Here is an 11,867-nt window from a genome sequence, read left to right as displayed (position 1 = left end):
GTTGGTTTTTGAGGCAAGGTTCTGGAAAGGGGAAGACTGCTCAAATATTAAATACTTTCTTTAGATGCTGCACTTGTACCAATAGTGAAGAGAATGGAAATGCTGTGTCAAGGGATGGCAGGGGACAAACACTGACTGCTACCCTGATAAAGTCCTTGTGCTGCTTGAATTTACACTCACTCATGGGAACACCTTTTTTTGGGTGCTGTAACTTCTGTACCTCCTCAGGCAGCTGCAGCACTGAGCTGCCTTGGGCTGTGTCTTTCCCAACAGTGAAGGCTCCCTTTGAGCCAGCACAAAGCCCAAACTGGGCACATCCTCTGGCAGATTGAGTGGAAAACAGTGCCCTCCTCCCCAGAGGGTGCTCACCAGGGCACAGATAATGCACCACAGGCTTGGGATGGATTCACTTCTGTTGCTCAAGCTAGCAAAATTACCTTTGCTGTGTCACTGTCCTGTGGGCATGAACAATAAACTGCAATTTGCATATTTTCAACAGTTTTCACACCAGTTGGGCTGTGTTTTGCTCTTTTGCACACCCTGTAAGGTTTTGGTTTACTCCTTGAACTCTCAGTTTATGAAATCTAAATTGTTGTCTGTTGAGAGCAAACTGGAATCTCACTCTGCAGGGGTGAGTAACGTGAGCTCTGCAACCTGAGAAACTCAGATTAAAAAAGCCAGAGAGATTTCCACTGTGGAGCTGGTGGTGAGTGGGTCACTTCCTGAACGTTGCTGTTTCAGTTTTGCACTGAGTGAGGTGAGGGGTGGTTCTTTTAGTAACGAGCAGAGAAAAGGCTGCAGAATTCTTCAGGGTTTTTCTATAGGCAAGGATGTGCACAAACTTTCAATTAATTTAATTTCCTATTTTAGACTCATAAGTATTAAAAAACCTTAATTAAATCAAAACAAGTTAGGAAAAAAATGAAAAAGAAAAATGTTTTTTAAGGGTTTACCTGCATGTAAAACAATTATGATGGCTTGCTCCAAAACAGTTTTGCACCAGCTGGTCATGTACAGTTTGCCTTACACAGAAAGCTTTCAGCAACACCTGTACTGCAGGAGCCTCATTTCCCCTCTCAGGTTTGGTTTATGATGAGTACAAACTAGGGATTGTTCCTGCAGTCTGAGGTCTCAGTGAGGGGATGTGCAAAAGAACCAGGAGACAGGAGGCACGTGTACCAGGGTGTGCAGTGGGAGCCTCCCTGATCCTTAGACAACTGACACCTTCATCACAAAAGGGAAAATTTTAATTTATACCAGGAGAGATGATTTCACAAGTGAATGAATTTTTCCTCCAGTGCACCATGATTTGCATCTGTCTTGTATTAAATAGGCTGTAAATGTTTATAAGACTGACTTAACATTACATGTAGTAGCTGCTTGGAGTACTTCTAAATTTTAAGTGCTGTACATTAACTATTTTCCATTATTCTCCATTATTTAATTGGAGCAACTGATGTATTTCCACTGATAAATGCCACTTTCCATTGCAGCAGCAGGCCTTGAAGAACTCTGAGGTGCAGGTCTGCAGAGCTGGTCCAGGGGGTGGTGGATGTTCCATCTGCAATCAGGGGCCAGCTTGAGGCCAACTCCTGCCATTGCCACCAGGAAAATTAACTTAAAAATGTTAAGACAAAACTTCTTCTGTCTCTTCAAAGGTGCCTGATAAGCTGCTTTAACATTGCTTCTGAAAGATTTGAGTTTTCAGGAAAAAGGCAGTAAATTGTAGCTCTAACATGCCACAATTATTTTGCAGAGGGAAAAAACCTCAACACTAAGTTATATAGTAGCAGTTGCTGTTCATTGCAGTTTAAATAGTGAGTTGTTCACACTTAGAAGCAAAAGCCAGATGGTTGAAGGCACACAGCATTGAGCTAACCATGATAAACAGCTTTGAAAACTCCACGAGAACAGTGTAACAAAAGTGCAAAAATACTAAAAATAATTAAAATTTTAAAATAAAAATTATCCTAGAAATACAAATGTTTAAAAAAAAGTTTTTAAAGTGAACCTTTTATAAAATCTGAATCACTTGGCTCTCGTGCAGTCCAGATCATAACACTGAGCACACTCTCCTTTTCCTGTGGCCCTTGGCTTTCTTCATGGCACTCAGTGCAATGCTTGTGGCTTCTTTAAAAACATTTTCTATGTTCTCACGACATTTTGCTGAGCATTCCAGGTAAATTTGTGCATTAATCTCCTTGCAAGCTGCTTCACCCTGGAAAGAGCAAAAAGGTAAGAAAAGATGTAAGTTCAGTGGATGAGTGAAGAAAGGTGAGTTGGGAAGAAAGGGAATTCATTTGTACATCTTTGCAATCATGAAGAAAGGAGCTGCCTCTGAGTGCAGTGCTAGAGTGTGAGTGGCATTGGTAATAAACTGAAGCACTGTAAATAAACTTGGTGTTTTTCCACTCTGCTGAACCAAAGCCTGGCCTAAGAGTTCAGAGCATTAGAGACTCTTGAGATGCAGAGTCCTGACAGCAGAAAAATATTCTCAGTATTGAATTTCTTTAAACTAAATGCTGAGGTAGGTACCTAAGTGAGGATAAGATGTCTACATGGTGGTATTTTTTTCAGGCCTGACCTTAACTATTCTGTGATGTCACCTTTAGTAATGAATGTCACATGCAAAAACAGAATCTGCACTGATGCCTTGCCTTGTTTTGCTGGTGCACATGCAGGAACTTTGACTTTTGCTTTGAAGCATCACAAGGGCTCAGCCAAAATCCTCATAAGCACAAGCAGGTGCCTGCATTTCTCAGCCATGCAAAGGGAACAGGCTTGAATCTAAAATATTTCCATGCAATGCTGGTTGTGTGAAATCACTACAGACAAAGCACAGTGATTTCTTACTTGAGATCCTTTTATTGTCCCTGCAGAGCCAGCCCCCAGGTTTGAATGCTTGTGAGCCTTTTACTGTGAATTCCAGGACTGCAACCCATGGCTCACAGACTCTGCAATTATTCATTGTAATCTCTGGGAGTGGGGTCACTTGGGCTTTTACTGGGGGAGGGGAGTTTCTTCATGTTTAAGCAGTTTGTCTCCTTCCAGCTGTGTGCAAGCTGCAGTGGTGGCAGATACTGTTCAGATCCTCTGTGCCTGGCATGGGAAGCATCAAGGTGCCATCAGCTGTAAAAAACTGAGGTAGAGCACATTTCAGGGAGGAAAAACCAAGTGGGAGGGCTCACACAAGAGACAAAGTTTGTATAACATGTGGGTCCTTGAGTTTATCTGCATAAGGCCTCAGCAGACTGGCCAGAAGTGTCTGTTGCTTGACTGGAACCTCTCTCACGTGAAGATGGTGAAGGGATTTATTCATGCAAACAAGGGACAATCTGCAACTGTTCACAGTGACAGGCTGGGACCTCATCTGGTATGCAAGGGAGACAAACTAAAAGGCCCAGCATGGTTTTGTGGTGATGCAGTTGTAGATTATTTTCCTGCTGTTTAGAAGAAGTGGTGATTCACTCAAGGTCCTAGTGCACTTGACCCTGTTCCCTGGACGTGTGTCTCAGTTTGAAAGCTGCTGTTCTTGCTCTGAGGTGAGAGGAGAAGGATAGCTTTGTAGTTTAGAAAAAAGAAAAATTGGAGGACCAGAGCAGAAAGGTCTTATGTGACATGGGACAAGCTGTTCCATCACTGTTTCTCCTGTACCTAGGACAGCTATGCCAGTGACATAACACCACTCATAAATTTAACTGCTTCATAATACTTAGAGATACTGATAATAGTTTTTCTAAGATTACTTTAGAGACTTCAAAGAACAGTCTCTCATGTCAGAGAAACCTTGCAGATGTTCTTGCTATTTGCCTTGAAAGGATTTATTTTTAAGTGGGATTTGCAAAACACATTTATTCCAGAACGGTCATACTGGAATGGGTTCCTGACATCTCCAGTCTTTATCACAGTACTGATCAAAGCACCAGTGATGGCTGCAATGTAGGATAATAACAATTATGAAGGAAGTCCAGCAGACTTGTTAAGGCTTACAAACTTTTAACAGGAATAACCCAGCTGTGAAAGAAGAATGAGATGTGATTAGCACAGAAGGCAGATAGATAGTTGTGTCCTTTAAAACTGCTCATATTTCTCTTTACTTTGGCACTAAAAATGGATGGTGATTTGATGACTTCCAAAAACAACTTACATAAAGTTCTCTTAGTGCTGCCAACCATTTCTTTATCTGGATCACCTAATTTTGCAGTGTCTGTGACCATACCTGTGAGGAGCAATGCCATCACGTGCTTTACTTCCTGCCAGGAGGCCACCACTGCAGAAACACTGAAGTTTACCTGGTTGTAGGTGATGGGCTCCTGCCTGGCAGCCCTGAGCTTGCGCAGCTGCTCCTTGTCCTTGCGGAGATCTGTCTTGCAGCCGATCAGCACGAGCGGGACACCCCGGCAGAAGTGATTCACCTCAGGATACCACTGCGGGTAGAAAAACAAAACTTTTACAGCTGCTTTTTATTTTCTCGTTTGTTTCCTGAAATCAAAACAATACAGCCAAGCAGCATTTAATGTAAGTTGCAATTTCAGAGTTTTGGAGTTAGTCTAGTGGTGGGGGCCCAACATGCACTATTTACATCCCAGAAGTGTTTAAAACTCCTACCCAAAGTCAGCTGCTTTATAAAAACATAGTAGCATCTGTCTCTATGCCAAAATGTTTATTTACCATCTGTTTAAATTCTGAGGATCTACTCTAAAGTCACATTTCAAAACAGAATTTGGACAAAGTCTTGCTTTGTTTTCCTGGTGCTATGTCCAAGAATGCTTTGGAATGTTACAGAAATCCCAGCACAGAGAAGTGGTTGCTCTCATCTTCCCCTGCAAATAAATACACACGTGATGGAAGTAGTCTTGACTCTAAGATGTGCAATGTTGGTCGTGTGACATTGCTACAGATAAAGCAGTGATTTAATTGCTGGTGTTTGATCTTTTTAGTGAGAGTCAGCCCTGGTCCTGAGCACTTAGGAGCCATGGAGAGGTGAGCCCCAGGTCTAAGGTCTGTGACCTGCAGCTCAGCGCAGGATGAGTGATCTGGGCATCTACACACCCAGGGTACAGGACACTAAAAGCACCAGCATTTCTAATCTGACATCTTGTCACACATCAGGCATGTGCAATTCATTTAGAAGCCTCTTACCTTGGCTGCTACGTTATCATAGCTGGTGGGGTTCATGACATCATAACAAATTAACACGACGTTGGTGTTCTGGTAGGAAAGGGGCCGTAGCCGATCGTAGTCCTCCTGCCCTGAAACACACAGGATGGTTGGGATGAAGAAACCTCTGTCCTGAGCAAGCAGAGCAATGTGGATATGTACAGACACATACTGGAGATCAAGAACAATAGTACTGTAATTTCACGCTTGTTTAATTCCTTCCCTTGAGTACAGGAGATTCCCCCTCACTGACAAAACTCACAGTCTAGAATACAGAACACATCCCTGGCAGGTTTTAATAAAAAGCCTGCTTTGTCCACTTGCTGAGGACTTAGAAGCAGTTCTAAACACCAACTGCCAAGTTGCTGCTCAAAAATAAAGTCATCAAGAGGAATATGACAATTATTATTAAATATTTTCAGTTTGACAGTGGCAGTCCCCATAATCATTTACATTCACATGTCATGCTGTGAGGAGAAGAAACACTGTATTTCATAGACAGGAATGGTGAAGTGGAAACCTTAGTGGCAAACCTGCTTTTCCCAGCCTGGTGAGCTGGGAGGAAGCAGTGATTACACCCAGGACTGTACAAGCCATGCTGCAGCATGAGCCAGGCTTAACTGGCCTTTGAAGCAGGACTCCCCAGCAGATCTAAGGGAATTCTGCTGAATTCTGGAAAAGCAGGGGATTTGTCATACTTCTGATTAGGGATATTCTAGCACGTGATGTGACAAGAGGAAGCTGGTTTGCTTCAGACCTGTACTCTTCCCATTACAGTAATCACCGTGCCAGGGGCTGAAGGTGTCTTGCTTTGAGAGATTAAGTTAAAGAAAGCAGTAATTCCCTGATACAGCTGGCAGCTCAGGAAAAAAAACCCAATCTTTTCCATTTAATAAGGAAGAAAGCATGATTCAAGCAGTCTTTAGAAGGTGTATTTGTCATTTGAATGCTGGAATCAGACACGTGTCTGTGATGTACAGAATTTCCACAAGGAGAACTGGGAATGCTGGTCCTTCCCACTCTCACCACAATCCACACACAGACCAGAAACTGCCCTACAGGCAGTTCCACATCTCACATCTTCATGTTGATATTTCAAATGAAGGAATGCAGAAAATTTCAGTGTGCCCCAACTTTACAGCAATGATTCCTGCTCTGGAACCTGCTTCAGTCCAAAGTCATATACTCATCACTTGCCAACATTTTTGTCTCCAGTCTGAAGAACTGGAGAAAGCCAGTCTGAAGAACTAGAAAGCCAATAATACTACAAAATTTTTCTCCCTTCCTTAATTTAAATGATTGGTTGAGATACATTTTATTCCAAGGCAATCCCTGCTGGATAAGCTATTACTCAGTTTGCCTGAGATGTTTGTACAATGGGATCTTGGACTTGGACCATTTTGTATTTGAGCTTCCACAACAGCCATGGGCTCTGTGGGGAGGTGCAGAACAAAGAGGGATTGATATCTCAGGGTTTAATCCAGAAATAATACACAATTGACAAAATTATGCATGTTGTATAAACATTCAGAGCAAAGATTGTACTGCTTATCCCTTCTTATTCTCCCAAACCATCTACTTGTTTGCAACCAATTTGCCATTTTGTTGCTGAGATAATCCCTTAAATGCATTAAATACATCAGATGCCAAACTTTTTTCCCTCCTAACTTCCTCTAGTGCTGTGTAAAGTTTTCCTTGTTGAAGTTCAGGCCTCTGAGTTTCTAACAGCATAACTTGTAAAATTAAAAGGTCCTTCAAGTTGTTGTTGGCAATTTGTGAGGCAGACAGGGCTGTCCCACTGGGAGAAACATGTTTATTTGCTTGGAATCTGAACAAACCTCTAAATTCACTCTCTTGGATGGGATAACAAAAAAAGTGTCTTTAGTTATGTGATACAATATGTTGTATTGCAGGTCAAAAACGATAGCTATGCCCTGGTGAACTGCTCCTTCATCTTCAAATCCATTTTATTTTATAGGTTTTAAAGCAAACAATAAATGCATGAGAAAATGCTGTGTAAAACATGGCTCTGTGTGCATTTGGAATGTTGGATACAGAGTGCAGAACAGGGTGGGGTGCAGAGAGCAGAAGGGGAAGGTGAGGTGGCAATTGCTCAACCTGTGTTACAGTCGGGTGGTTGCAGCACTCGTGGGGAAGGAGGAGGAAGCTGCTCTTTAGAAGATCAGATGCAGCTCCTCAGCTGCTGAGGATGTAATGGGACCCAGATGAAGCTGTATCTAAACATAGACATCCCCCTCTCTGAAAACAATCCCTTTCACCCCCTGTCCTCAAGTGCTGCTGGTGAAATGCAAGAAAGGGCCTGGGAGACTTTTTTTCTCTGTAAAGCTGCTCAGTCTGTGGTCAGAGCTAATTTGGCACAGATTTAGGTCTTTTTACTAAGAGTTTTAAAAAGGAGGAACAGAGGTGAACCTAAGCAGCAACTGAATGTCTATGCAAAGCCCTGTGTCTGCTTCCTCAAATACAGGCAACTGTTTTCTTTCCCCAGTTAACACAAAACATGCTGTGGAGGAGTTGGTTAAATATCTGCCTACGTGTGAGCACATCTGTGACCCTCTGTCTTCCTCGATTCATTGTACCATCAGAGACTTTGGGATTTTCTAAAGAAAAAAACTCCAACCAACTGAACTCACCTAAAATTCACACAAATTCTCTGCCAAGCTCCCAGTCCTACGTGCCTCTGGGAGATGCTGGTAACCACACCACGTCAGTCAGGCCCTGTGCTGGGGAGGGAGCTCTGGTGGTGGCTGAGGGTGAACAGAAGTGAAACCACAGCTCTCAGTCTCATGTGCCTGTTCATCTCTGTCTGCTCTTCCTCACCCCTTTGTCCATTCACCACCAAAGTGCCAGCCTGTGAGCTGCTTGCCAGCTATGCTTTTTCCCTATTCAGTTTAAAACAAATTGGGAAATGGACATTCTTAGCAGGAAGAAAACTGGTAGAAGAGGACACTCGGAGCAGGAGGGGCACACATCAATTTAAAAATTGGGAGTTTTGTCTTACTCAGGCATGACTTCCCTGTCAAAGTTATGAGAAATTATTCTTGCATTCACTGGTTTTTAAAATTTCTCTGAAGACCTTGTGCTTCTGTCATCAGAGACCTGAAAACCTCACTGGAGGCCTTGCATGTGCTTCCTGTCAGAACAAGTTGCTCATACCCACAATGATGAGGCATCACTTCCTCCCAGCCCAGCAGTGCTCTGCTGTCTGCTCTGAGAAACTCCTGCACCAGGAATTGAGCCTCCTGTCTGAACTGCACCTAGGGCATCAACACTGCCCCCTTGGCGTGGAAAAACTAGAGTTCATTTACCTCTCAGTGCCTTTGCCTCTGTCAAGCACAGCTGGAAGTGGAAATTTTTAATAGAAAAAGCAGCTGCAAAGGCTGTTTGTAGACCAGACATGTGACGTTACAAAGCCTTTACACATTGCATGTGTGTACCACCAACTTCCTGCAACAGCAAGAAGTGTTTGATGAGGAAGACACAGTATCACAGTACAAAATGCTCACCAAAAATTATTTTTCTGGTACATTTTAGACTAATCCATTACGTTCATTTGTTACCAAAATTCTTGCAAGAAAATAATACCTTTTGTATCTTGAAACGTTTGTTTCTTAAGTTTTTTGTTTGTGTCCTCCTCCCTCAGTAAGTAGGACAAGATCAAATGTTTGAGCTGCACAGGACTTGACAATACAAAGAATCCTTCCAACTTTAAACAGCTCATGGAGCTGAACCTGTCCTTTACCTTTCCATGATGCTGAAGTACACCCAGCTCTATTTAGTGCTGCTCCAAGCAAGATCCTAAAAACACACAACTCTTGGTCGTAGTCTAACCCTTAAGGAACTCAACATCAGTTTTGTACTACTAAAAACAGGATGAGATTAAAATGCGTGCTCAAGTGAGTCTCCTTCCTCTAGCAAAACTTCCAGTTACAGAAAGAGGCTGAAAAGCTGCTTGAATTAGAGTTTGACCGAGTTTGTAGATATGTAACATAAAGCTATGTAAGCAGCTTTGAAACAGAACCAAAATTCAGGGTTTCCCCCTCCCAATCAAATGTATTAACCCAGGTGACAACCTCCCTGCTTGCTTTCTTGCTGTGTCTTATGGAAAGTGAAATAAATTTAACAGGAAGGGAGGAGACAAGTGTCAACAACCTCAAGAAACTTGTAGCCTTGTGGCCATGATGCTGTTTTGGGAGGTGAAAAATGTTGGGTTTCGAGGTTTCCACGCAAGAGATGGAAAGCAATCGCTCTTTCACACCAATAATGGCAGCTTTACTTCCCAAAGTGTCTCAAAAGACACAAAATACACCCCACAGTTCTTCAGTGGAGTGGTGCTTTAGTCCAAATCAGTTTTTACAGCTGTGAATTCAATGTGGAAGGTACACATTAATACTTACATTCATAAACAGGGAAACTACAGGACGTGGTCACAGGACATGGGGTAATGGTTTTAAACTATCAGAGGGCAGATTTGCAACAGATAAAATGGAGAATTTTTTACACAAAGAGGAACAGGCTGCCCAGAGAAGCTGTGGCTGCTCTATTCATGAAAACATCCAAGGTCAGCTTGGGCAGGGCCCTGAGAAACCTGATCTAGTAAAGATCCTTGTTCATTTTAAGGGTCCTTTCCCACCCAAACTGGCCTGATGCTGCAATAAGCAGTGAGCAGACCCTGGGGCTGCAGGTCTGGTGCAGAGCTGAGCTCTGACACACAAGGAGCTGTGCACTCCTGCCAGGCTCAGGAGAGCTCAGTGCTGCAATGCTGGACCTGCCCAGCCCACTGCCATCTCTGGATCCAGCTCATGCTCCTTACAGCCTGGAAAAGAGTCCAAAGGCAAATGCTGGAATGTGTGGCATGGGGATTTTAAATGAGAGCTAGGAACCATGTGACAGGCAAAAAATCCACACTGACAGCAAACAAACATAAAAATCATGAGTGCAGTGGCAGGTTCTTGGTGCCAACACCCTGTATTAAGGAAATGCCTCTTTGGTTGCTCACACCAGATTCCATTCCTTCTCTTTTCCTCTAAAGCTTAGACCCAAACCCCTTGCCATGCAGTAGAAGGTATGTTATCCCAACTAAATGGACTCAGAACAGTAACACTGACCCAAGAAGTCACATTGGCAAATTGGGGGCTCAGGATCTTACTACGCTGTAGTAAAAGTTAGCAGTGAAATTCACTTCTAGATTAAAATCCTTTAAAAGTATGTTTTCAGCTATCACTTGCAGTATACAAGAAGATAAGTGTGTTTCATTGCTATTAAAAATGACTGGACTGCATTCGGTTCTTATTTGTCTTGGTGTAAATTTGGAACAACTCCACAGGCTTGAACTGAAACAGATGATCTACACTGAGCTGAAACCAAGCACGTGTCAGTTTTAGGGTTCATTTAGGAAAGCAGCTGGATAACAGAGTCTGGAAACTTTGAATGAGGTTGAAATCATTTACACAAACCAATTCACAAGTTCTTCAAATGAACCTGAACAACTACCAGCATTTTCAAATAACTTTTATTGCCATGGCCTTTTGATTTTGAACACAAAACAGCCCTTTTCTCCTTCCCTATTCAATCACACATGGCAGCAGATTAAAATATTTTCCTGGTTGATTGTATTATGCTTTGCATCTGGGAATTGGGTTTTAATACTTCCAGATACGGTTGCTATTTGATATTTCTGAATTAATTGGGTTGTTAAGATAATGAATGAGTTGATGACCAGAACTGCCATTAGACAATCTATTCTTTTTTTTTTCTGGAAGTCACATTGATATGCAACTGGTAATGGTGGTTAGTTTGTTTGTACTTTCCTCTCTAGCAGTCTTACCTGCAGTGCTATGGTTAAACTATGCTGGTATAGAAGCAATTTGAAAACCTGTCCATCTTTACAGTCTTCAAATATTGGGCTGATTTAAGCTGTCACTGAAAAATCTGCTGGAACAGAAATGGGGGTGCGTGTGCTCATGGGAGCAGCACTTTACAGTTTCTGCTTATTTGCCTGAAGTTTCGAAAGGCTGGGCCGGGTTTGGGCTCGGTCCCAGGCCAATGTCCCCGGTGCTGCCATCGCAGTGGCCGCAGCGGAGCTGCCCCTCGCAGGAGACTGGAACCCCTTACCTGCCGTGTCGTACAGGTTCAGCGTGACCTCCTTCTTCCCCACCGTCACACTCGTTGTGTACTTCTCAAAAACAGAGGGCGCGTATTGCTGCAAAGGGACAAGGATCTCGGTGATCTCAGAGGCCTTTTCCAACCTTAATGGACTCAGCGATTGCGAGAAGCGGTGCTGGCGGGGCCCAAGCGCTGGGGCCGGCCCCGGCTGCGGCCCCCAGCCCCGGGGGAGCGGCAGCCCCTCACCTCGGGGAAGGAGCCCTTGGCGTACACCATCAGCAGCGACGTCTTCCCGCAGCCTCCGTCGCCCACGATCACCACCTTCACCTCCTTCTTGCCCGACGGGGCGGCCGCGGGGCCGCGGGGCTGCTCCGCCGCGCCCTCGGGCACGGCCCCGTTGGCCGCTTCCATGGAGCGGGAGCGGAGCGGGCCCGCTGAGGGCGCAGCGCGGCCGGGACGCGGCTCCGCTCCCCCTCCGCGCCAGGGGCGGGCAGAGCCGCCCGCGCCCCGCCGGGGATTGGCCGCGCCGCCGCCTCAGGTGCCGCAGGGCCCCGCCCGGGCCCCCCGGACACTGAGGGAGCCCC

At 44.2% G+C, this 11,867-nt stretch overlaps 1 protein-coding gene across 2 annotated transcripts; it reads right to left on the bottom strand.

The window, feature by feature from the left end:
* Window positions 1-100: 100 nt before the first annotated feature.
* RHOF (ras homolog family member F, filopodia associated) lies at window positions 101-11,831 on the bottom strand. 2 transcript variants are annotated; one of them, XR_010348679.1, is made up of 6 exons: window positions 11,530-11,831; window positions 11,293-11,380; window positions 5,143-5,252; window positions 4,293-4,427; window positions 2,854-3,139; window positions 2,077-2,218 (listed from the first exon to the last, which is right to left on the bottom strand). XR_010348679.1 is itself a non-coding variant. In XM_064392533.1 (5 exons), the coding sequence occupies exons 1-5, from the start codon at window positions 11,692-11,694 to the stop codon at window positions 2,054-2,056; spliced, it is 663 nt and encodes a 220-aa protein (XP_064248603.1). In that variant the 5' UTR covers window positions 11,695-11,831; the 3' UTR covers window positions 101-2,053. The 2 variants fall into 2 exon arrangements, 1 of the variants encoding a protein (XP_064248603.1); XM_064392533.1 differs by lacking the exon at window positions 2,854-3,139 and having other exon boundaries at window positions 101-2,218.
* Window positions 11,832-11,867: the final 36 nt, after the last annotated feature.

This window comes from Passer domesticus, chromosome 17 (assembly GCF_036417665.1).
Source record: "Passer domesticus isolate bPasDom1 chromosome 17, bPasDom1.hap1, whole genome shotgun sequence".
Taxonomy (NCBI): domain Eukaryota; kingdom Metazoa; phylum Chordata; class Aves; order Passeriformes; family Passeridae; genus Passer; species Passer domesticus.
Note: the sequence above shows the minus strand (reverse complement) of the source record. Positions and strands in the feature narration are given on the sequence as shown.

Coding starts and splice junctions, on each gene's coding strand:
- RHOF (XM_064392533.1), bottom strand. CDS start 11,694: ATGGAAGCGGCCAACGGGGCCGTGCCCGAGGGCGCGGCGGAGCAGCCC. Junction 11,381..11,529: donor CCAAGGGCTCCTTCCCCGAG/GTGAGGGGCTGC, acceptor GTCCCTTTGCAG/CAATACGCGCCCTCTGTTTT. Junction 2,219..4,292: donor AGCCCATCACCTACAACCAG/GTAAACTTCAGT, acceptor TGCTCTTTCCAG/GGTGAAGCAGCTTGCAAGGA.